This window comes from Sinohyriopsis cumingii, chromosome 7 (genome assembly GCF_028554795.1).
Source record: "Sinohyriopsis cumingii isolate HCF-2022 chromosome 7, ASM2855479v2, whole genome shotgun sequence".
NCBI classification, from domain to species: Eukaryota; Metazoa; Mollusca; class Bivalvia; order Unionida; family Unionidae; genus Sinohyriopsis; species Sinohyriopsis cumingii.
The window spans coordinates 39343372-39367900 of NC_142967.1; the positions used below are offsets into that span (position 1 = coordinate 39343372).

The window sequence follows — 24529 nt, forward strand, 5'->3', positions numbered from 1 at the left end:
AGTTGGTAAATCTGACATTAGGACCACTCAAATTTCACCCAAATTTCAATAAAAATGTAACACAGCATGCAAAATCTTAAGGATATAGAATTCTTTGCCCAAAGTAATCAAAATAATGATCTTCTAAGTAGAATGAACTAATAGTAATGGGTGAAACAATGTCGGAAACAGTTTTTTAAAATACAAGAATGTCCTGTAAATACTAGAGATATGAATGGCATATTTGTCTAGTCACTTAAAGTCAAGCCTGAATAAAAAACCACATCCTGAACTCCAACCTATGCTCCACTTTATACACCACATCCTGAACTCCAACCTACGCTCCACTTTATACACCACATCCTGAACTCCAACCTATGCTCCACTTTATACACCACATCCTGGACTCTGACCTATGCTCCAGTTGACATACCACATCCTGGACTGCTATGCTTCAGTTTATACACCACATCCTAGACTCTAATGTATGCTCTAGTTTATAAAACACATTATGGACTTCAACCTATTCTACAGTTTATGTAAACCATTCTATCAGATATAATGTAATTTATATACTAACAAGAGCTGTCAATAATATAGATCAACACAAGGAAGATAAAAAAATCTTTAAATCAATACTGCTCCACATTAAACTAGTCCCTTGTAAAAGAAAATAAAACTATGCCCTTTTCTTAGTGAACTGGAAGAACGTATAGTTTTTACTGGTAGTCTTATGTATTTAGGACAAATGTGCTAATTCATCAAGTAAGTAGATTGCTATTTAACACTGCAGATCCCTAAATTATGAATAAGCTGTGTAAAGGAACTGAAAACTCTGGTAAAACTTAGCATGGAAAAAACACAAGCTAAAGTGCAAGTATCTGTTTATTTCATTGCAGGCAAAAAGATATAAAAACTAACTTTCAACTATTTACACAATTTATTCCCATATGCCTGATAGCAAATATGCCAATCTAAATAAGATCAAACATTCAGTTATTCATCATATACTACATAATAAATTTAGTGGGTAATCTAAGAAACAAGAGGATGGGCCTGAGATTGCTCACCTGACTGATCTCTGCCTAACAGCAATATGAAAGAGTAGTTGACCAATAAATCTATGTGAGAAGGATGCTTTCTGTAGAATTTTATTCCTGTTCTGCTGACTGCATGTATAATGGAATGATCATTTCAATGTTTCTTAAGCTTTTGTACCTCCATGCATATCTGATGGCACATCAGAATTATTTGTCCAATAGTAAAAGGCCTTAATTTCAGCACACTCTCTACCAAAATTAGCTAGATTCTGTTTTGTGATTTTTTAAAGTGGAAAACGCTGTGTAAATATTTCTTAATTTTTATACATTCAGGACCAGCAAAAAAATGATTTTAAGAATTATTTTAATTAACCAATTTGTGGAAATGGTCACAAGACATCGTAAGTAGTCATTAGGCTAAAAAAAATACATCAAGATGACCGTCCATTCAGGAATAATTGTAACAAGAGTTTCAAGATTGCCACCATGGTGGCCATATTGGATGCAAGATTGGTACTATTTTATTTAGTACCATTTCAAGATCATAGGAATTTTTCTGGGTGAAAATTTCATGTTACTGGTAATATAGCTATCCACTCAGGATGAAGAGTATAGGATTTTCAAGATGGCCTCCATAATGAAGGCTAGAATAGCATCTATTTCAGTTAAGACCAACTTGTCATCACAAGAAGTCTTCTGGTGAAAACTCCATGTCTTTCCATCTATAATTGGTTGTTGTTGTTGTTGTGGGGTTTAACGCCATTTTTCAGCACACGATAGGCTATACATGGCAGCCAGTATTAATGGTGGAGGAAGAACCCGGGAAAACCCCGGAAAGAACCACCGACCCACGAGAAGCTACTGGCAAGCTTTCTCACATACACACATTGGCTGAATTTGAGACTCAAACCGGCGCAGACGGAGGTGAAATGGCAGTGATCCATAACAGAAAGCGCTTTAGACCATTCGGCCACTCGGGGCCCCTGCATAAGTGGTAATAACAATATTATGGCTTCCACAATGGATAATAGATTGGTACCACTTTTGTTTGGAATCAACTTTACATCATAAGAAGTCTTTTGGTGAAAACTTCACGTTGTTATGAAGAAAAAGTAGCAATAAGATTTTCCAGACTGTGATGGCCATATTGCATGCCAGATCAGCATACTTTTTATTAATGATGAAGTAGATTGTAGGATGAATGTGTGTGTAAAGTTTCATGGCAATCCAGCAAGTAGTTTAGGAGAAGCAATGATAACAAATGTGTGCTAATGGACAGACAAACAATGGACAACAGACAATCTCAATAGTTCTTCAAGCCTATAAAAATAACCTAAACATTTTTACAGCTTTTATTGTATGCACAGTTGATAAGACCTTAAATGAGCCAAGGCAGAGTAAATAAGAACACAAATCAGATACAAAAAAGTAATTACTAATTTTTTCAAAGTAAAGTTATCTATTTGCTTCAAATCCTGAAGTATAATAATAAGAATGGGGACTAATGATCAATCTCATATTCAACATTGTTGGTATAATTATTTCAGAAAAAATGTAACAATCTGTATCTTCAATCACATCTTAATTATTACACAGTTTATATGTACACATCATTTTCTATATCACAATTTGAGTTGTCCAAAATGATTATAGAAATAATTAGTTCCCTCATTTGTTAAATTAAATGAATCCTGTGTAACTGGCTGTTATTGTACAGGTGGTGCTGTTCTTGATGGCTGTAAGTTAAAACCTCCTCCAGTGAATCGTGGTGCATCTGTTCTCTGTGGTTGTATTGCAGGGGCACCTGCCATTGCCAGGGTTTTCTCTCGTTCCCTGAAATTTGATTAAGAAATAATCTTAGTAGTCTGTGTGCAATGTATGCATCTCTCTCTCTCTCTAATGGATCAACTGATATGTCTTATTCTCTACATTCTGTAAACATGTTATATTACAACATGAGCCTGTCTGTGCCATGTAGCTATCTAAGTGTTGACTCACAATATCCTGACAGACTTTCACCATCTTTTCTACCCATTTTATATTCTTTACACCAACTCTCTAAACTTATCACACATCTCATTTAATTCAAGATGTTATGTTGCTGCAACAAATGCAGACTGTGAACCATCTTTCAAGACAAACGTTATCCCAGATTATTGACATATACTTGTTACCAAAACAACCGTATGTAACAGCTCAACATAAAATGCAATCTTATCAGTTTATCTGTCAAAATTGTTACTGGTTAATGTTTTAGATAAACAAGACAGAACCTTGAAGGTTGTCACAAGATAAGTTCCTGTGTAATCTGTAACTATGTAAAATTAGAGCTGTCATTGTTGAATTCACCCACTTGTTGTCTCCATACCATAACTTCCAAATCTGTCTTTACATTATAAACAAATCTTCTATGCAGCTTGATACAGAGATTTCTTTGTTTAATTTGATTATCAGATTTTTTCATATTCTTATTCAAACCCATCCTTGTTAAATTTCACACAACAACTTTCTTAATTATCAATGAAATCAAACAAATACCTTGATATTGATGAGGCTTTGATCAAGTTAGGTTGTCAGCATTCTACAGCATCATATAGGGGAGTTATAATCCCTGGCTGTTAAATACATTTGCTTTCATTTTTGCACAATTCTATTACTTATTACTGAATATCTACTAAATTTTAAAGGCAACTGGATACTGATGATACTTCAGAAGAGTGTCATAATCAGCAATTCTATATTACCATTTAAAAGAGGTATAGCCCCTGATTGTTGTACTAATTCACTTTGCACAAGAACAAATTTATTTATGACTGGATTCAACCAAATCTGGAAGACAGCATCACAACGACATGACCTTTGCTGAGCTTAACTATCCGCATTTGAAATCATTTAGCAGAGTTATAGCCCTTGTTTTTGAGACCAATTTGCCTTCAATTCCATGCAATAATTCGGTTAATTTGAACTGGATTTCAACCAAATCTGTAATGCAGTTTATATGTATGAGTCCTTAGCAAAGTTTCATATTCATTATTCTTTATCAATGAGCAGAATTATTGGACCCTGATTTTCATACATACTCACTTTCATTTCAACAAGATGACCCTCTTATTGGATCAAAACTAATTCAGAAGGCAACTTGACAATGATGGGACTCTGGCTGAATTTTGATCACCAGTGTTGCTTAGGTGTAAATTTAGCAGAGTTATAAGTAATCTGACCTTCAGATGCTCCCAGTTTCATTTCTGTTTAGTAACTTCCTTAATGCATTTTGTACTTAAACCAAATTTAGTGTGCATCTTATCACTGATGACACCATGGTTAAATTGTTTTTTTCTGCATTCCATCAACAGCATCATTTATGCTCATTTTATATTTATAGTATTCAATCAACATCTTCATTTAGTTGAGTTAAGGCTCCTGATTGATGGACCCATACATTTTGTCAGTACATTAATTCCCTTAAAATTATGATGGATTTCAAGAAAATGATATATAAAGTTCTATACTGATATAACTTGAGCAGAATTTGATTATCAGCTTTCTAAGTCATCATCTTGACTGCTGAATGTGGGACCACAATTTGTATGCAGATTTGGTGGTGCTCTACAGTTTTGTATTTTGCATAGCGTTAGAATTTCAAAGAAAAAGAATTTCCCTCGGTGTCCTCACTGGTTATACTGGCTATTTAAAAAAGTCCCCGTATATATTAGGTCTTGTTCAAAGAAGATTTAATTCCTTTATTTTAGTGTATGATTGATGGGTGTAACATGCATTATAGAGTATACAGCTTGGCCTTACTAAAGATGTGCACATTGCAAAAACCTGCGGGCTCCACTTGGTCATTTTCACTTCCTGAACTTCAGAGGTAAAATGTAACCACAAAAAGAGCCAATAACTCTTTTTACATTTTATATATTAGGTAAATTATTCATTGCACTTTCAGATGCTGGTATTGTCTAGTCTGGCAAAAATCATTTTCTCTATTTTAACAGGTGCTAAACATAATGTACTTTATTTGGCTTTGGAGCACAAGGGAGCAGTCATTTTAGTTAGCAGTGTGCTTACATCATGTACAATTAACACAAGTACAATATCCCAGGAAATGTCAGCCACATTACATCAAAGTAGCATAGAGGTATGCCAACATTCTCACCACTGTGCATGTTTCAAATGCAGACAACTTCACCTTACATATGTCACTCTCTCAAAAGTATATAATAACTGGTGAGTGCCCCTTTATATTGATGAGAAATACATCTGGGTTCCATCTTCTGGGAATTTTATTATCAGTAGTGCCTTCCTTTACAAATGTACCTTTACTCATAACTCTATCACTATTGTAATATAGCACTTTTCTCAACAAAACTACACTTGCCTACTTTCAATGAAAAGATGGGGGCATCAAAACCTGGAATTTGCTTGGCTTGATCAGATGCAATACAGAAATTAACTTAAAAAAATTATCATAACTAAAATTAATATCTTACTGAAGAAAATCAGAAACAACAGCCTTGTGCACATACTTTTGCTGATTTTCCTTTTTCTTCTGCATGAAGTATTTCTTTTTCACTTCCTGTAGCTCCCTGGCAATTCTTTCAATCTCATACTTGTATTCATTCACCTGTGACTCATACATGTTCAGTTCTGATGCCATGGTCTGGAAATATCAAAACAGTTGATAGTCATATTTACTAAATCTATCTTTAGATTTTTCTTTTATAGTTAAAAATATGAAAATCTTCAACTTCTTTAGATATGTTTTCTACGTGTACCTATGATAGCTGATGAAGCAATCTTCAGTCACAGTGACAATGGAAGATAATTAAACCTTTAACTAAAAGTCATATTTTGAATTTTTCAATGTTTTCTAATTAAATGTAAATGCAAAACAATTGATATTTAGTCACACTATTCTGCTCCATTGATCTTATAACTAAAGGGAACTAACTCAAGTCTCTAGTTTGAACATACAAACACAAGTCAACAGATAGAAACAGATTTGAAAATAGAACAAGAGACAGAGAGACATGATATTTCACTTAGAACTGCCCCATGTAAGTATGTAATAATAATAATTTTTTAACAGTTTTATTCTGCTAAGCAAATGTGATCTAAAGTATTCAAAATATGAATTTACCTTAGTATGTCAAATATGAAGATATACATAAAAGGAATCAATTTACCAAACAGAATGAGGTAAGACCTAATATTTTTTCAGAATCAATTTTTGCATGAGTAATATAATTTGTGAACAGCATTACAAAGTAACAGATGATGGCCTCTGATGTACACCTTTACATTTGTGCATCTGTCATATGATAGGAATTTACAACTTCAATGGAAATGTTTCAGTTATAATCTTTTAAGATCCCAGTAATACAGTCACTTGCAATGTGTACATCTCTCAAGAACCCACAAAATCAGACTGATCCAGTGGCCTAGTGGTTAGAGCGTTAGCCTCAGAAGCAGGAGGTTGTGGCTTTGAACCCTGGCCGAGTCATACCAAAGATATACAAAAATGTTACTAATAGTTGCTTTGCTAGGCACTCAGCATTAAGAGGTTAGTGTTAGGACTGGTTGGCCTGGTGTCAGGAATAATGTGACTGTGTCTGTGGCATGATGCCCCAGTGCTAGACATCACTATAATCTGCCATAATGCAGACATCATAGCGATACGACTGAAAAATTGTTGAAGCTACATTAAAAATCGTAATCACCCCCTCCCCCAAATCAACTGTCATCTTTGTATTTCTAGTGCAACAAAAGCAGGAAACACAAAAGAAGTTTTCCTATGTAACCTGTAACAAAAATGTAAACAGACAGACATATGGGACAGTCTTAGCTTTACATGCTCTGCCATAAGATGGCAAATACAAACTAACCTTCATCTGTTTTGTCTTTTCTTTGAGAGTCTGTTGATAGATCGAGAGTTGTTCAGCCACCTCAGGACCTGGCTGTCGTGCCAGGATGTGCTTCAGCTCAAGGTACAGTTTTTCTTTTTCATGGATCAACAATTCCTTCTCCACCACCTCCTCTGTCTTAGAGATCAGTCGTTTCTGGAGAGTGTGGATTTTCTCGATCATCTCATATGTACTTGGGTCACTGCCCTGGAATGGTAATAGATCACTTCATAAAACGGGTAATCATAACTGCCTTATTTATTGCATAATGGGTTCAATGACCAGTCTGTATGTTCCAAAAATTATTACCATCATTACAATGATTATATATTGATTTAGTCAACTGGTCTTCTTAATGCCAACCTATCAGCTAATAAAACCATGTATTTGAGCTGCATCAGTCTGTACTAAATTGAGTCACAACCTGCAAACATAAATCACATTATATTTAAAATATATGAGCTTATAAAATCCATTCAACAACTCATCTTGATGAGTGGATAAGAACAAACAGAATAAATAATATAATGCTGGAGGACAAGTATCAATATGAAAAACATTCCATGCTGTATATTTGTATCCCTACCTCCAATTTTCTCCATCTATGAATATTCATGGGATTCTCAAGCTCCTCCTCCAGGGCTTTACAGCGTGTTCTCTCACGCAACAGTTCACGCTGGATGTGGTATACTTCACGCCTAAAAAGAAAATTTTAATAAAATTTAAATAAAAATATTATGAAAGTGTTCTTGATTTCACCACATCAATATGCACTTAAAACATTTGTCTTAACTAGTTAACAAATGACTATTCACATACATCTGCACCGACCTCAGAAAAGAACAACTAAAGATGTGTACATGGAGTATGACTCCCCACCAAACAATATGGATCAGAAACTGACCTTAATGCAAACCTTAACTGGATAAACAAAAGGTCATACACATGGACAACAGTAATACCTTTTGCTGAACCACATTTGTGATGGGGCATGAGTATAATTCTTCAAACTAATGGCAACAAACTCTTTTGAAAGTAGCCTTCAGTTTGTATCCTTCCTGTCACAGTAGTGTAGTCAGTTTGTATCAACTTGAACTAGTACTCAGAATGCATGCATCTGTACAGCTATAGAAGACTAAGGCATACCTGGCTTACACATCAATAAACAGTGCAGATGAAGAAGACTAAGGAATACCTGGCTTACACAGGTACAGCATAGTGTAAATAAAGACTAAGGCATACAAGGCTTACACTGATAAGCAAAGTGTAGCTGAAGAAGACCAGGTTATGCCTGGCTTACATAGATACAAAAAGGCTAAGTCATGCCTATTTTATTTAGGTACTAAAGAAGACTAAGTCATGCTTAGTTTACATAGGTACAAAAAGACTAAGTCATGCCTATTTTATTTAGGTACTAAAGAAGACTAAGTCATACCTGGTTTACATAGGTACAATAAAGAGTAAGTTATGCCTGGTTTACATAGGTACAATAAAGAGTAAGTTATGCCTGGTTTACATAGGTACAAAAAAGATTAAGTCATGCCTATTTAATTTAGGTACTAAAGAAGACTAAGTCATGCCTGCTTTACATAGGTACAAAAAAGGCTAAGTCATGCCTAGAAGAATAAGTCATGCCTGGTTTACATAGGTACAAAAAAAGACTAAGTCATGCCTATTTTATTTAGTTATTAAAGAAGACTAAGTCATGCCTGGTTTACATAGGTACAAAAAAGACTGTCATGCCTATTTTATTTAGGTACTAAGGAAGACTAAGTCATGTCTATTTTATTTAGGTACCAAAGAAGACTAAGTCATGCCTGGTTTACATAGGTACTAAAGAAGACTAAGTCATCCTTGGTTTACAAATATTAGGAACAGTGCAGTTGAAGAAGACTAAGACACGCCTAGATAACACATGTATTCATCAGTGAAGCTGAATAACCCAAGGGCATATCTTTCTTGCACATGTATAAAAGAGAGCAAAGGCATACCCAGCTCAAATAGGTATTGAATGAGACTATAACACATCCACCATAGAAGAAGACTCAGGCATACTGGGTTTACATGTGTATGTAACAGTGCAGTTGAAGAAGACTAAGGAATACCTGGCTTACACAAGGATAGAACAGTACAGTCAAAGAAGACTAAGGCATAACTGGCTTATACATATATAAAAAAGTGCAGCTGAAGGAGACTTAGGAATACCTGATTTACATTGGTATAGAACAGTGCAGCTTAAGAAGACTATGGCATACCCAGTATACACAAGTATAGAACTGTGCATTTGAAGACTAAGGCATACCTGGCTTATATATCTATAGAACAGTGCAGTTTAAGAAGACTAAGGCATATCTGGTTTACACAGGGATAGAACAGTGCAGTTTAAGAAGGCTAAGGCATACCTGGCTCACACATGTATGCTTACTGCAATACAAAGGAAATGGATTGTTTCTCTTTACAAGACAGATACAAACCTGAGGTCCTCAACATTGGCCACATTTTTCTGCAAAATTGCCTTCTCACGTCGCAGTTTCTTGATCTCAAGTTTTAAGACTCTGATGTCCTCCAATCGCTGGTTGTACTGAATTTCTCCTTTGTTCAATGTAGACTGCTGAATCTTGATCTTCTCATACAGCAGTGCCAACTCATCATTACGACGCACAAGCTGGGTGCCAAGGATGTCACGCTCACTGATCACCTGTAAAATTGGAAGAAAGATTTCACTGATCTGGGGATCCCTGGGGTTTGAGTCCAATTTAGGAAGGCCATTATTCAAAGTCAGAAAACACATAACTTAAGCCAAGACACATATTTCTGGCAAGCAAGATGATCAAAATGAAGCCAAGACACATATTTCTGGCAAGCAAGATGATCAAAATGTCTGGACTAAAAAGAAAGCATACATGAAATAAATGTATGCCAAACTAAGAGCCTTTCTCTTTTCTTTGTCTGCAGCAAAATAAACACATATCAAGAAATTATATAAAAATATGAGTGAGATTTTTCACACCAATGCCTCTATAAAGTAGGATATCTCTTATTGTGCCCCCACCTTTCCATGCAAAGTGGGAGACATTATATTTGCATTTCTGTCATTTCTTCTCTCCATCCATCACTTTCATTTCTCTCTATAACTTTAAATCCATTTGTGACTAAGGGATGAAACTTCGTATACTTGTACATCTCTATAAGCTGTGTTATGTACAACTTGGCAGGGTGTGGGGCTATCTTCAAGGTCAATGCTATGGATAAATATTTTGTTTTCCATTACATTTCCCCATCCACTCTATAACACTAAAGCTATTTCAGATTAGGGGATTAAAATTTGGAATACCTACACATCATTAATAGAAGTTGTCACATAACTTAAAAGCCATTTTAGATTAATGGAAGAAACATTTTATATTCATCCATCAACAAAAGAAGGTGTGTTATGTGCCACAGTAAGGTTCCTTTCTCCAGGGTCAAGTTCATGTCTCAATAGGGTCTGTAATATTAGAACCATTTGAGATTAAGGTATGTAACTTGGTATAGTTATGCACCATCATGAAAAGGTTTGTCAAAAACAACATTGGTAGTAATTGCTGCAGGATTTTCACACTGAGGGTGAATTTCTCTTTCCATGTGGCATTTTCTTAATGGCGGTTTTCAACCTTTAAGGAGGAGGGCATTTCTATATCGTGATTATTGTAACAGCACTTCATCTAATTCATCAAAAATGCATGCAACTGTAGCAACATTACCAATGAATACTGAAAACTGCATGTATGCCATTAGCAGGTGTGTTGTGTGTCAATGGAGGTCCTATATTCAACGTCAATGTCATGGTGTTATATGTTGAATTTTTCTTTTAGTTTCGTTACCACTCTATGGGTTTAGAGCTAGTCACATTTCCCTTATGCAAAGAACTTTTTTAAGATACATGGATGAAGCCTAGTATACTTATATACTGTTGCCAGAAGATGTTTTCCATTGTCTATTTGGGATCTTATCCTTAACATCAAACTTGTAGGTAAATATGTTAAGCTTTCTATTACATGTATATTCGGTGGTACATTTTGTCATTTTACTTTGTTCCATTATATTAATGAAAGTTGATTTCTGCTTGAATTATTAATATTTCAAAGCAGTTCAGAAATTTACTGGTAAAAATATACATAGTAATTATTATACATATTATATATCCCAAGGATCTGAAGAAGACGTAATTACTATTGTCTGGATGTTGTTGGTATATTTTATTACTGAAGAGCAGTGAATCAGAACTGGGGTGTAAATCAGCATTATTCAAATGTTACCACATTATCTAAATTTTTACCTGATCAAGTTCTTTCTTCTGTCTCACTCTCTCTGCATCAGCCTCTGCAATAATCTTCAGCAGTTTTTTCTCTTCTGCCTCCTGTGCCTCAATGTAGGCCTTGTTCTCAGATGCCAGCTGCTTCATCTTCATCAGCTCTGCCTTGAGCATGTCTTTTTCCTTCTCAATGCGCTGCTGATCAAGTTTTACCTTAGCCAGTGAGAGGTCCTTGGCCTGGCTTTCTTCTGTCAGCTGGTGGTTGATGTGGTCCATTGACTTCAACTTTTTCTTCATCTCCTGGATCTCATCCTAAAATAACAATGTCAAGGTTAGGGTCATATCCAGACAGAAATGATCAGGCAAAGATCATGCTCATCTATCATATAACTTTACTTGGCTCCCAAATTTGTTCAACAATATTCTGATCATGAAAATATTGTTTTGGTACACTCTGATTAAGTTTTCCCAGTCTGGAGTAACTTTAAGATTTTCAAATCTGGAGTAACTCTGAGTAAGTTTTCCCAGTCTGGAGTTACTCTGAGCAACTTTTCCAAGTCTGGAGTAATAATTACTATTCTGATCAGTCATGATTCTTCACTCGCATACAGTGAGTAAGTTTCCCATGTTCGGAGTAATTCTGTGCATGTTAAAAGACCTTTTACTGGGCCTTTTTGGAGCCATTTACTATCAGGTATGTTAATAGACCTTTTACTAGGCCTTTTTGGAGGCAGTTACTATTAAGTATGTTAATACACCTTTTACAGCACCTTTCTGGAGCTATTTGCTTTTAAGTATGTTAATACACTTTTTACTAGGCCTTTATGGAGGCATTCAATATCAAGTATTTTGATAAATATTTAAATTATACAGGATAGATCAGGGCCCCGAGTGGCCGAGTGGTCTAAAGCGTTCTCCGTTACAGATCACTGCCATCTCACCTCTGTCTGCATGGGTTTTGAGTCTTGGATTCAGCCAATGTGGGTATGTGAGAAAGCTTGCCAGCAGCTTCTCATGGGTTGGTGGTTCTTTCCGGGGTTTTCCTGGGTTCTTCCTCCACCATTTATACTGGCCACCATGTATAGCCTATCGTGTGCTGAAAAATGGCATTAAACCCAACAACAACAACAACAGGATAGATCTTGTACTGAATGTGTCTTCTCTGATGCTGGAAAAAGAGCCAAAATCAATGTGTACAGAGAATACTGCATGATCAACAATGCAAGTGTAGGATGGTGCTGATAACACTGATCATTATTCTAAAATAATATTTTATCCAGAAAAAAGCTAAGCCACAATTTCTTATCTTCATTGCAAATCTACTATTGCTGAACCAGGTTTAACAACTGTAGACAAATTAAACTGGATTAATGAGAAAAAAATGATAATTTTATTTCTTAAATTCTAAAAGAATTAAAAAAACATGTTCCTTAAGTATTATATAATATCTTAACTTGAAATGTATTGAAAATAGATTATTTTCAGAACTATGTGGTATAACCAAGGTTTGGTTTTTCACTGTCCTAAACATCATTTAACCAAGCTGGAAACTGCTATTTGTCAAATCTGTTTGTATACAGAAAAGTGAACACCCTTGAGTCATGTGAACAACATTTGATTACGGAAAAGAAAACACCCTCAAGCAATGTGAACCATATTTGCATACAGAAAAGTAAATGCCACCGGGTCATGAGAACAATATTTGTATACAGAAAAGAGTGGTATAAAGATTACATGATAACAGCAAAGTAAAGAATATTTTTGTTTCACTCATGATGGAATAGTACTAGTACTTAAATTCCTAAAGCACATAACTCTTAAATAGGTAATTTTGGCAAACATTACCTGGGATTCGATGAGGTTCTTGCTGTAAAGATTACGATCACTACGGACTGCCTCATACAGATTGAGCTGTTGTTTTAGTTTGGTCTCAGCCTCAGCAATTTTCTTCTTGAAGTCAAAAATCTGCATCTCTCTCACTTTGACATCCTCCATATGCAGCAAAACCTTATGGGAAAAATTGAGAAAGATTTTTCTCATTTATTTTCTGTGCTATTCCTGGAGACCTTATCAAATATTTTTTGAAAAAGCATGATTTTTCTCATCATTTCCTGTGCTGATCCTCATGATTTTTCTCATTTATTTCCTGTGATATTCCCTATGATTTTTCTCTTTTATTTCCTGTGCTATTCCCAATGATTTTTCTCATTTATTTCCTGTGGTATTCCCAATGATTTTTCTCATTTATTTCCTGTGGTATTCCCAATGATTTTTCTCATTTATTTCCTGTGGTATTCCCAATGATTTTTCTCATTTATTTCCTGTGGTATTCCCAATGATTTTTCTCATTTATTTCCTGTGCTATTCCCAATGATTTTTCTCATTTATTTCCTGTGGTATTCCCAATGATTTTTCTCATTTATTTCCTGTGCTATTCTCAATGATTTTTCTCATTTATTTCCTGTGGTATTCTTAGAGACTTCAAATGTCAATGATGAGATGAATGACAACAGCTGTCTTAATGCTAATTTTCTGGTTTTGGATTACATGATGCAAAACAATAAAAACTGAACACTTTTAATCTGATTTTATATAATGTTTTGATTATGATTGACTGAAAGTAATTTCTGATAACTTTAAGGCATATTTCTCTCAACAGGAGGTGAATGTACATTACACCTAAGGAAGCAAGCATCTTAGCAATGGAGTGTTCACTGCGAATGTGCATGGAATCTTACCTACATTACACAAAGATTTACTTCCTCAATTTAATAACGTGTATTAGGGAAAGTTTGTAATCCAGAAAGGGAGAGAACTCTGCACAATCACTAAATCTGACTCATCATAGGTCACTTCCCTTGCTTTAATAGGCAGCTAACAAATATGGTCTAGGGCTGAGAGAGACAAGACTGATGGAGGAAGAGGTTTTCGTATTAGAGTAAGCTCCTCTTTAATGGACCTCTCAACAGGGGGGACTACTGTAACATTTGTACAATTCATATTTCCTTCAATATGTTGAATGCATACCTTCTGAGTAAGGTCACTGGCTTCATTAATGTATCTGTCTCTCTCTTTCTCAAGTTGGTAAATTATCTTGCGTTGTTTCTGGGCTTCTTCCTTGTAATTCTGAATCTCCTGCTCTAGATTTTTTTTTGACTGCTCATGGAGTTTGACCAGATCCAATTTCTTCAACGTCTCTGATCGTTCCTTCTCCATCGTCTGGTAATAATGAATAAAAATGTACCATTCATTTTAATTTATTTAGACATTATGTACTAAAGCTAGAATGGAAATTTCGAAATTTTAGGATCAATACATTTTTGTGAATTTATTATAGCTGTCTCTCATTATGAAGTCCACTGTATACCCTGGCCCCTAATATAATGTGGGTGTGGTCATTATAAAGCCCCTTTAAATACCCTGGCCTTTGATATAGTGTGGCTATGGTCTTTATAAAGCCCCTTGGTGTACCAGGGTCCCTGATATAATGTGGGCTTGGTCAGGCATAGTACTCTATATCTATGTTGTTTTGTGTACAACATAAACCATATGACACAGCACTGTAACATGTCTAAGTATAAAGGTGGACTCAACAAAATACTGCTGTCTGTCATGGTCCCCATGAACCACACATGATACAGCCTTGTAAAAATATCCAAGTATACTGTAGCCTCAGTTAGAATATAACTTACTTTCATGGTCTCTATGAACCACACAAAATACAGCATTAAAACTGGTCTTAGTATGAAAGTAGCCTCAATTAAAAAACTGTTTACATTTATAGGCTTCATGAATAACACATGACAAAGCTTTGTACATATGTCTTAGTAAAAAGTGGCCTCAGTTTAAAGACTGCTCACATTACAGTTATAGCCCCCATGATACACATATGACACAGACCTAATATAAAGATGGTCTCAGTTAAAATGCAGCTTACTTTTATAGTCCCCAAACTTGGTTGAAATATGTGGCCTAGAACTAAAGTTATTTTGAAAAACCATTTTTCTCCAATAAGACAGTGACTTTAACCTCTAACATTTTTATGCCAAAATAATTGTAATTCTTTCTTATGCAATGTGTAAGCCATCCACAAACTTTTATAAAGCTACATAATCAATAAATAAAGTTGGATTTTTTGTGCTAAAAACATTTTTCATTTTTTCAGCTATGGTGACCTGGAAAATGCCATTAGGAATTAAGTTTCAACCAACTATAGATATTTTATACCACAAAATGACCGACACTGATAAAGATTTTGCATAAGGCTTTCACTTTTATGCATAAAGTACACACAAATGGACCCAGGATGCATCACTGCATTTTGCTGTGGTGAGTCAAAGTGACCTTGATCTATGTCTTTCAGGCAAACAATTCAAGGTGCTTCTTCATGTCTTATAGGGCAATTCATTGGTGAAGTCTGGTGAAGGCAGAACTCAAGTTCATGCATATAAATCATATTTCTTCTGGCAGAAATTATCACAAAAATAATAAGCTCTGACTTAAAACAGATATATAAAAATCAGATACAAAGATTTACATCAATGATACAGATATTTCTCAATCTGACTGGCAAGAATCTGAACAATGAAATAGATAATACCCAATCAAATTCATTGGATCAAAACAATGAAATTGATAGTACCCAATCAAATTCATGAAAACAAAACAATAAAATAGATAGTACCCAATAAAATTATAGGAACAAAACAATGAAACAGACACTTCCAAATCAGATTCTTGGGGAAAAAATAATGATACAGATAGTTCCCAATCAGACTGGAAAGAATTAAAAACCATGAAACAGATAGTTCCCAATCAGATTGGTCAGAACTAAAACTATGAAATAGACACTTTCCAGTCAGATTGGCAGGAATTAAAACCACAAAATAAGTTGTTCTCAATCAGACAATTGGAACTAAAACAATTCAAATATAATATTCAGCTTAATCTGTTAATTATACATATTTCCATTTAAACTGTCAGAATGAATATATTCTGGAATAAATATACTGGCAAACTTTCTCACATATCCACACTGTCTGAGCATGAGTCTCAAACCCACTTGGACAGAGGTGACATGTCTGTGTTCTATAAAATTGAGTGCCTTAGATCACTTGGCCATCCAAGGCCCCCACTGGTAGGTAAATGTAAATATATATAACCTACTTTCTGTGCATATGTCTAAGTGTATGCATGGATAGATATATATAATTACAAATACACTACTTTCTGTCCAAATGTCTAAGTGTATGCATGGATAGATATATATAATTACAAATACACTACTTTCTGTGCATATGTCTAAGTGTACGCATGGATAGATATATATAATTACAAATACACTACTTTCTGTCCAAATGTCTAAGTGTATGCATCAATAGGTAAACATAATACAAATACACTACTTTTTGTGCAGATGTGTAAGTGTATGCATGGGTAGGTAAACTTAATTATAAATACACAACTTCTGAGCATATGTGTATGTGCATATATTGTAAGCTTTTAATCTATTTCTAATAATTACTGTCCAACAGTGTTACAAACCTCAAGTGTATACATTGTAAATTATTTATAATGACTGTGTTACAGACCTCAAGTGTATGCATTGTAAATTATTTCTAATGACTGTGTTACAGACCTCAAGTGTATACATTGTAAATTATTTCTAATGACTGTTTTACAACAGTGTTACAAACCTCAAGTGTATACATTGTAAATTATTTATAATGACTGTGTTACAGACCTCAAGTGTATACATTGTAAATTATTTCTAATGACTGTTTTACAACAGTGTTACAGACCTTAAGTGTATACATTGTAAATTATTTCTAATGACTGTTTTACAACAGTGTTACAAACCTCAAGTGTATACATTGTAAATTATTTATAATGACTGTGTTACAGACCTCAAGTGTATACATTGTAAATTATTTCTAATGACTGTTTTACAACAGTGTTACAGACCTTAAGTGTATACATTGTAAGCCTTTAACCTATTTCTATTGACTATTGCACAATAGTGTTACAAATTCTAAGTGTTACACATTGCAATCTATTTCTAATGACTATTGTAAAATAGTGTAACAAACCTTAATTGTTACACATTGTAACCTATTTCTAATGACTATTGTACAATGGTTTTAGAAACTTTAAGCTTATCCACTGTACCTTTTTCTAATTACTAATACATAATAGTGTTACAAACCTTATTCAGAATATCCCTCTCCCTTTTCATGTCATCAAGAGCTTTCTTATCCATTTCATTCTGCTTATTGACTGCCTCAAGTTCTGAAATATTTATTTTCCTTTTCAATAATAATAGTTTTTAATATCAAACAGTAACTGATTAACCAAAGCATATAAAACCCCACAATGAAACAACTCTAAATAGGTCACTCAAATAACCATATACATTTGCCTTTATGTACTAATTCAAATTTTATAAGCAAAATTAAGAAAAGGAATATTATAATCTTGTCCTTTATAAGCAAGTGTCCTTCATGTAAATGTGTCTCTTATGACAAGTCTCACAATATATTAACTCATTAGGCACCAATGACACCTGTAGGCATGAGGAGGTAGTACCCTACTTCCATGCCCTGTAGCATCAAGGTCATTTAAGATACACCAAAGTGTGTAGTATTACAGACAAGTAGCTCTACAATGACAAAAATTATCTGGACTTTCTACTCGCATTACAACATACAGAGGGATACACTAATTTTTTAATGTTTTTTTTTTACACCCAAAATTCACAGGTTGTCGGAACCAGATTTTGTGTCTGATATCTAAGACAGACTGGTCTGAACTGCACACAGGTGAACCTTTGTCAAATGAAGGATAACTTTGAGGACTGGGACAAAAAGTAACCAGGACACAAAACACAACTAGGCATCCAGCTAAATGAAAATGTCTTGAATGCATATGTATTTGGATGTATTCAGAATTAACCTTCAAAATGCATTTCCTACCCTCATTGCAGATGAAAATAACAAATATCTCTGGGGCTGAATAAATTAAGGGTCCTTTATATAAAGGTGTCTACTAGATTAAGTCTCAGTATATTGTGTCCCTTTAATAATAATGTCTATTAGATTTTGTTTCAAAGTATATCAAATGTCTTTTATATAAAGGTGTCTGCTAGATTATGTCTTACAGTATATTAAATGTTCTTTATGGCAAATTTCACAATATATTAAGGGTATTTATATAAATGTGTCTGCTATGGCAAATTTTACTATATATGTATAAAGTGTCCTTTATATTTAGGTGTCTGCCATACTATGCATCACAGTACACTGAAGACAGTTTTCATGATGACTTTGATGAATCCAAATAAAACTCTTAATTTAATCTAAAATGGGATCTTAAAATTATATTGTTTTGTCCAATAAGTACTTGCTCATATATTCTCCATAATTAATCACATAAATAAATTTATAAATGATACAGATCTTTACTGAAAGCATGTATACATATTTACATGTCAGATAGACATGTTGATACAACAGTTATTGGAGTATATATTACTGTCCATACTTTCAATGCAAATGTATTTCTGACACTGTTCTTTCTTTTTAAAAATTGTCAAATTTAACATGGACAGCTCTACAACAAAATGACAGTATCCCACCTCTCTCTAGAGCTATAATCTGACTCTTCATTGTTTCTCTTTGCTGGTCAACTTCAGTTTTATTGGCCTCTACCTGCCGCAGTTTGCGCTGAATTGTTTCACGCATCTTGTTCATTCGCTGATTTTCTGATTTTAACTGCCCCACCTCTTCTTCACGCATCTGTAATATTTCAAACATTCAATAGAAATATTCATCTACTTTTCTGGCACAAAGACCAAGGGTTTATCCACCTTACCAAAAAAGTTCTTATCTTTGTACCATAAACATAACATACTGCAACTATTCTAGTTTTACTTCCTTTTCTTGCTGACATCCTGCAATCACAAAATGTTCAACAAAATATTAAACAAGAATGAAAAATATAACACTGTATAAATGTTATATTTACCATATCTCGATCACAAATTAAACACTCTAGAAAATATTATAATTCACTAAACGTGTGAAAATCTGCCTGCCAAACACATTTATACCGGACTATGTATTGTAACTTATCAAGGTGGAGTATTGCTAGCATAAACTCCCTTATGACCAGCTATTGGGACAGTGTCTATTATGCAAATTCCCTTGTGACCAGCTATTGGGACAGAGTCAATTACAACACCCCAGCTATTAGGACAATGTCTATCAAACAAATTCCCTTGTGATCAGCTATTGGGACAATGTCTATTACACAAATTCCCTTGTGACCAGCTATTGGGACAATGTCTATTACACAAATTCCCATGTGCCATGCTATTGGGATAGTGTCTATTACAGTGTCCTAAAAATTGGGACAATGTCTATTACAGTGCCCCAAACTATCTATATACTGCCAACACAAACTCCCTTATTACCAGCTATTGGGACAACGTCTACTACAATACCCCAATGCATCGAAATGCATGATGTTTCAGCATACTAAAATAGAGAAACCTGATACTTAAGCTTTAGATAAAGAAACAGAAAATCATAACTTACAATGTATGGCAATCTATTATTCTAATGTAGTATCTATGCCACATGCTAGAACCTCATAATAAATCATTTCTAAACATAAAGAATACATACATAGAAATAGAACACATACAAAGAAGTAGAATACATACACAGAAGTAGAACACATACACAGAAGTAGAATACACACATAGAATTAGAACACATACAAAGAAGTAGAACACATACACAGAAGTAGAATACATACATAGAAGTTGAACATATATACAATCAAACATAATACAATAAATACACAGAATAAGAACACATACAAAGAAGTAGAACACATACATAGAAGTATACTACATAAATAGAAGTAGAACACATACAGAGAAGTAGAACACACATAGAAGTAGAATGCATACATGGAAGCAGAACTTATATAAAGAAGTAGAATACATACATAGAAATAGAATACATACATAGAAGTAGAACACATACATAGAATACATACACAGAAGTAGAACTCATACACAGAAGTAGAATACACACACAGAAGTAGAACACATACAAAGAAGTAGAACATACACATGGAAGTAGAACACATACATAAAAGTAGAATACATACAGAGAAGTAGAATACACACATAAAAGTAGAACACATACATAGAAGTAACATCATTCATTTTTACTGAAAGCTAAGAATTATAAACAGAAATATTACTGCTTTAACTGGATATTGGGGCAATTCAACTTCTGTTTGAAACTGATTTGCTTTTCCTGTGCATGAATGTTGATGAAGTTCTTATGAACCTTGCACATGGAGAAAAACAAAAGACATTCTATTGCAATGAAAGCTGAGTGTGAGCTTACCTTGAGTTCAGAGACTTTTTTCTGATTTTCTTGTGCAAGATTGTCAGTGTGGGTTAACTGATGATCAAAATCCTGTTGAAGTTTCTGGAAACGCTGGCTTAAAATCTCAGAATCCTTCAATGCTCTTTCATTCAGAATCTGTAAAAACAAAACATGGCCATCATATTATTCTCTCACCTGCATTAGCAGCTGAAAAGAAAAAAATTGTATTTCATGTTTTGAGCAATCAGGGTGTTATTCTCATCAATAATGCTTGACTTTTGTGTTACAGTTTTTCTCCCACATGTTAAAATGTCACATGGTCTAATACCAGAAGTCTAACAAAAGTGTCAGTTGTATAAATATAAGATTGAATTGGCAATTTATTTGTAGACATATCTGAATGACATGCCCATGAGTGTCAGTTGTATAAATATAAGACTGAATTAGCAATTTATTTCTATAAATATCTGAATGAATGCCCATGAGTGTCTTATTTCTATACAAATTTGAATGACATGCCCATGAGTGTCAGTCTTATTTCTGTACATAACTGAATAACATGCCTGTGAATGTCAGTTTTATTTCTGTACATAACTGAATTACATGCCTGTGAGAGTCAGTCTTATTTCTGTACATATTTGAATGACATGCCTGTGAGAGTCAGTTTTATTTCTGTACATATTTGAATGACATGCCTGTGAGAGTCAGTCTTATTTCTGTACATATTTGAATTACATGCCTGTGACAGTCAATTTTATTTCTGTACATATTTGAATGACATGCCTGTGAGAGTCAGTCTTATTTCTGTACATATTTGAATGACATGCCTGTGAGAGTCAGTCTTATTTCTGTACATATCTGAATGACATGCCTGTGAGTGTCAGTCTTATTTCTGTACATATTTGAATGACATGCCTGTGAGAGTCAGTCTTATATCTGTACATATTTGAATGACATGCCTGTGACAGTCAGTCATATATTAAATAGAAGGAATACATATTTAAACTCTAACCCTCTGTTCTTTGAGTTGATGGTCCAACTTGTTGTTTTCCTCTTTGAAGCGAGTCATTGTTGCCTGAAGTGCCTTGATGTCAGCCATTTTGGTTTCAAGATCCACTTTGGCTTGTTTCAACTCCTTATCCATCCTGTCCCGTTTCCGAGTTTCTCGCTGTGCCTCATTATTTTTCATCTGAATCTCTTGGTTCAACTGAAAAAAGTCATGGTTGAAAGACCCCTTCTCATTGTAACAATAAGCTGATACTGTGTAGATAACAAATGATGGTTAAAGTTAAGAAATAATCCATAAGAAGAAACCAAAAATGTGCCCAGATAACACAGATACCCATGCCAATATGTGATAATTGAAATGTTGAACATGCAAGTGGAAACTTCTATGCCAAAAAGCAGTCATGACTTAGTCAAAGTTTTGATGGACAAAGGTGTAAATCCAACTAGACTTTGCATGACTAAGTCTAAATTTTGATAGAAAAAGGTGTAAATCCAATTAGACTTTGCATGACTAAGTCTAAATTTTGATAGAAAAAGGTGTAAATCCAATTAGACTTTGGTTTCTGACACAAAGGCTCATCTACACTGTCTTTCAAAAACAGTATTGAGAAAAATTAAACTAATGAGCTGATTAACATGAGAAAAATTTGGATACAAAAAGATGGGAATTAAACAGCACCAAGCTCCTCACTGATAATAAATATAATTTCCATCCATTCAGACTTTCAAAAGTTACTGAGCAGAGATGAAGTTAACAACACACAAGATGCAAATACTTGTAGTTAGAATGATAATCAAATTTCCATCCATTTTGTCTTTCAAACATTGTTGAGCAGAAATGAAGTTAATGACATACAAGATGCAAGGACTTGTCGCTGTAATAATAAATCTATGATCACCATAGTAAACTGAAGTTTTAAGGATGGATTCTGAAGTCTATAAACCAATTATTGGAACTAACTCGGGTTTTTTTTGCCATCACTTTCCAGAATTTCTAATAATGAATGTGTTTCACAAATTATACACAAAACATATTGACTTACATTTTTTTAAAGCATTTGTGTGCTTCAAAGTTATCTTTTACATCAGTTATATAAGCACAGTCCAACAGACAGTTGTAAATTTAGTTAGCCTTTAGTCCTTCAAATATCTCCTGTAGACTGTAGATAGTCCAACAGACAGTTGTAAAATTAGTTAGCCTTTAGTCTTTCAAATATTTCCGGTAGACTGTAAATAGTCCAATAGACAGTTGCAAATTCAGTTAGCCTTTAGTCCTTCAAATATTTCCTAGACTGTAAATAGTCCAACAGACAGTTGTAAATTCAGTTAGCCTTTAGTCTTTCAAATATTTCCTGTAGACTGTATATAGTCCAATAGACAGTTGTAAATTTAGTTAGCCTTTAGTCCTTCAAATATTTCCTAGACTGTACATAGTCCAATAGACAGTTGTAAATTTAGTTAGCCTTTAGTCCTCCATATATTTCCTAGACTGTACATATTCCAATAGACAGTTGTAAATTTAGTTAGCCTTTAATCCTTCAAATATCTCCTGTAAACTGTAGATAGTCCAACAGACAGTTGTAAATTCAGTTAGCCTTTAGTCCTTCAAATATTTCCTGTAGACTGTAAATAGTCCAACAGACAGTTGTAAATTCAGTTAGCCTTTAGTCCTTCAAATATTTCCTGAAGACTGTATATAGTCCAATAGACAGTTGTAAATTTAGTTAGCTTTTGGTCCTTTAAATATTTCCTGTAGACTGTTTGTTAATGGTATAATGTACAACAATGACTACAAAATCTGTTGTTCCAGATGAAAGTGAGAAATTTTCATAACTGTTAAAAATAAAATTGTTAGGAAGTTAAAGTTTCTTTTATTGTGAATCCAAAATTAATTTGTTTTACATGTTATATTCTTGAGTAAATTTTGTGGTAGTCATAGTGTTTTAATGCCACAATGTATTTAAGCACTTACTCCAAAGCTGTCAACATATTACTCCTATTGATTGTCATTTCCCATAACTCAAGAAAAGCACTGTATATACATCTTTAATGCTAGCAAACTGCATTATTTAAAATAACACTATATAAGTTTTCAACATATTACTCCTACTGTAAGCGAAGTTCATGTGTTTTCATGTTGCATTTGATTAATATAAACTATGACATAGGGATAAGTTCTGGATGTTTAGTGCATGACTGAAATGACAGAATCATATAATCAAACACAGCCCGATTTAGCCTTGGTCACTGAGCCATTTGAACTATTCAAAATGGTTTGATAAACATCTTAATGATTAAGACTAAGTCTGGTATAGCAAGTGTGTCTTTTACTTTTTCATCAAATAAAAAAACACAATAAGTTCCAAACCTGGGAGTAAAATACCCAGTTTGTTACTTTCAAGAACTCTGATTCCAAAGACATTATTCGGTGATATTTTTCTTCTTTCATGATGTCAGTTTGATATTTATGATTTCAGGGTACATATACTCTATTATTACCATATATATATATATATATATATATATATATATATATATATATATATATATATATATATATATATATATATATATAACAAGAGTCTAACTGCAAACTGCACAAAACCCAGATCTGCCAGCACATAAGGCAGTTTGTTAGTAGTAATCAGCAAAACAAACTACACAGACCATGATCTGCAGGTGCAATATACTGTGGCAGATCCTGATCTTTATTGTTTGCCATCTGATTCAACTTATAATCAAGTACATACGGTATGCCAGCTACATCACAGTTAAATCCATAGCTTTTAAAAATGAAGGCCAAATCATATAATTGATGATACCGGAAGACTATATTTAAACATGCCACCATCACTACTTATTCCCCGCTTACATTTAAATATGCCATTATCACAACTTATA

At 34.0% G+C, this 24529-nt stretch overlaps 1 protein-coding gene across 7 annotated transcripts in view; it reads right to left on the reverse strand.

Moving 5' to 3' along the window:
* Positions 1–851: 851 nt before the first annotated feature.
* LOC149795060 (cilia- and flagella-associated protein 58-like) overlaps positions 852–24529 on the reverse strand; it is a 43535-nt gene continuing 19857 nt past the window's right edge. For 6 of the 7 annotated variants that reach the window (XM_089964753.1, XM_089964761.1, XM_089964759.1 and 3 more), the window contains 12 exons: positions 21633–21827; positions 20639–20776; positions 18850–19009; positions 17422–17504; positions 14244–14435; positions 13062–13223; positions 11241–11528; positions 9397–9620; positions 7509–7620; positions 6905–7129; positions 5510–5679; positions 852–2852 (listed from right to left, as the gene is read on the reverse strand). In XM_089964753.1, coding sequence (XP_089820879.1) covers positions 2726–2852; positions 5510–5679; positions 6905–7129; positions 7509–7620; positions 9397–9620; positions 11241–11528; positions 13062–13223; positions 14244–14435; positions 17422–17504; positions 18850–19009; positions 20639–20776; positions 21633–21827 — 2076 coding nt within the window. In that variant the 3' untranslated portion in view covers positions 852–2725. The remainder of the gene's footprint in view (positions 2853–5509; positions 5680–6904; positions 7130–7508; positions 7621–9396; positions 9621–11240; positions 11529–13061; positions 13224–14243; positions 14436–17421; positions 17505–18849; positions 19010–20638; positions 20777–21632; positions 21828–24529) is intronic. The other variant, XM_089964754.1, reaches the window with a different exon arrangement.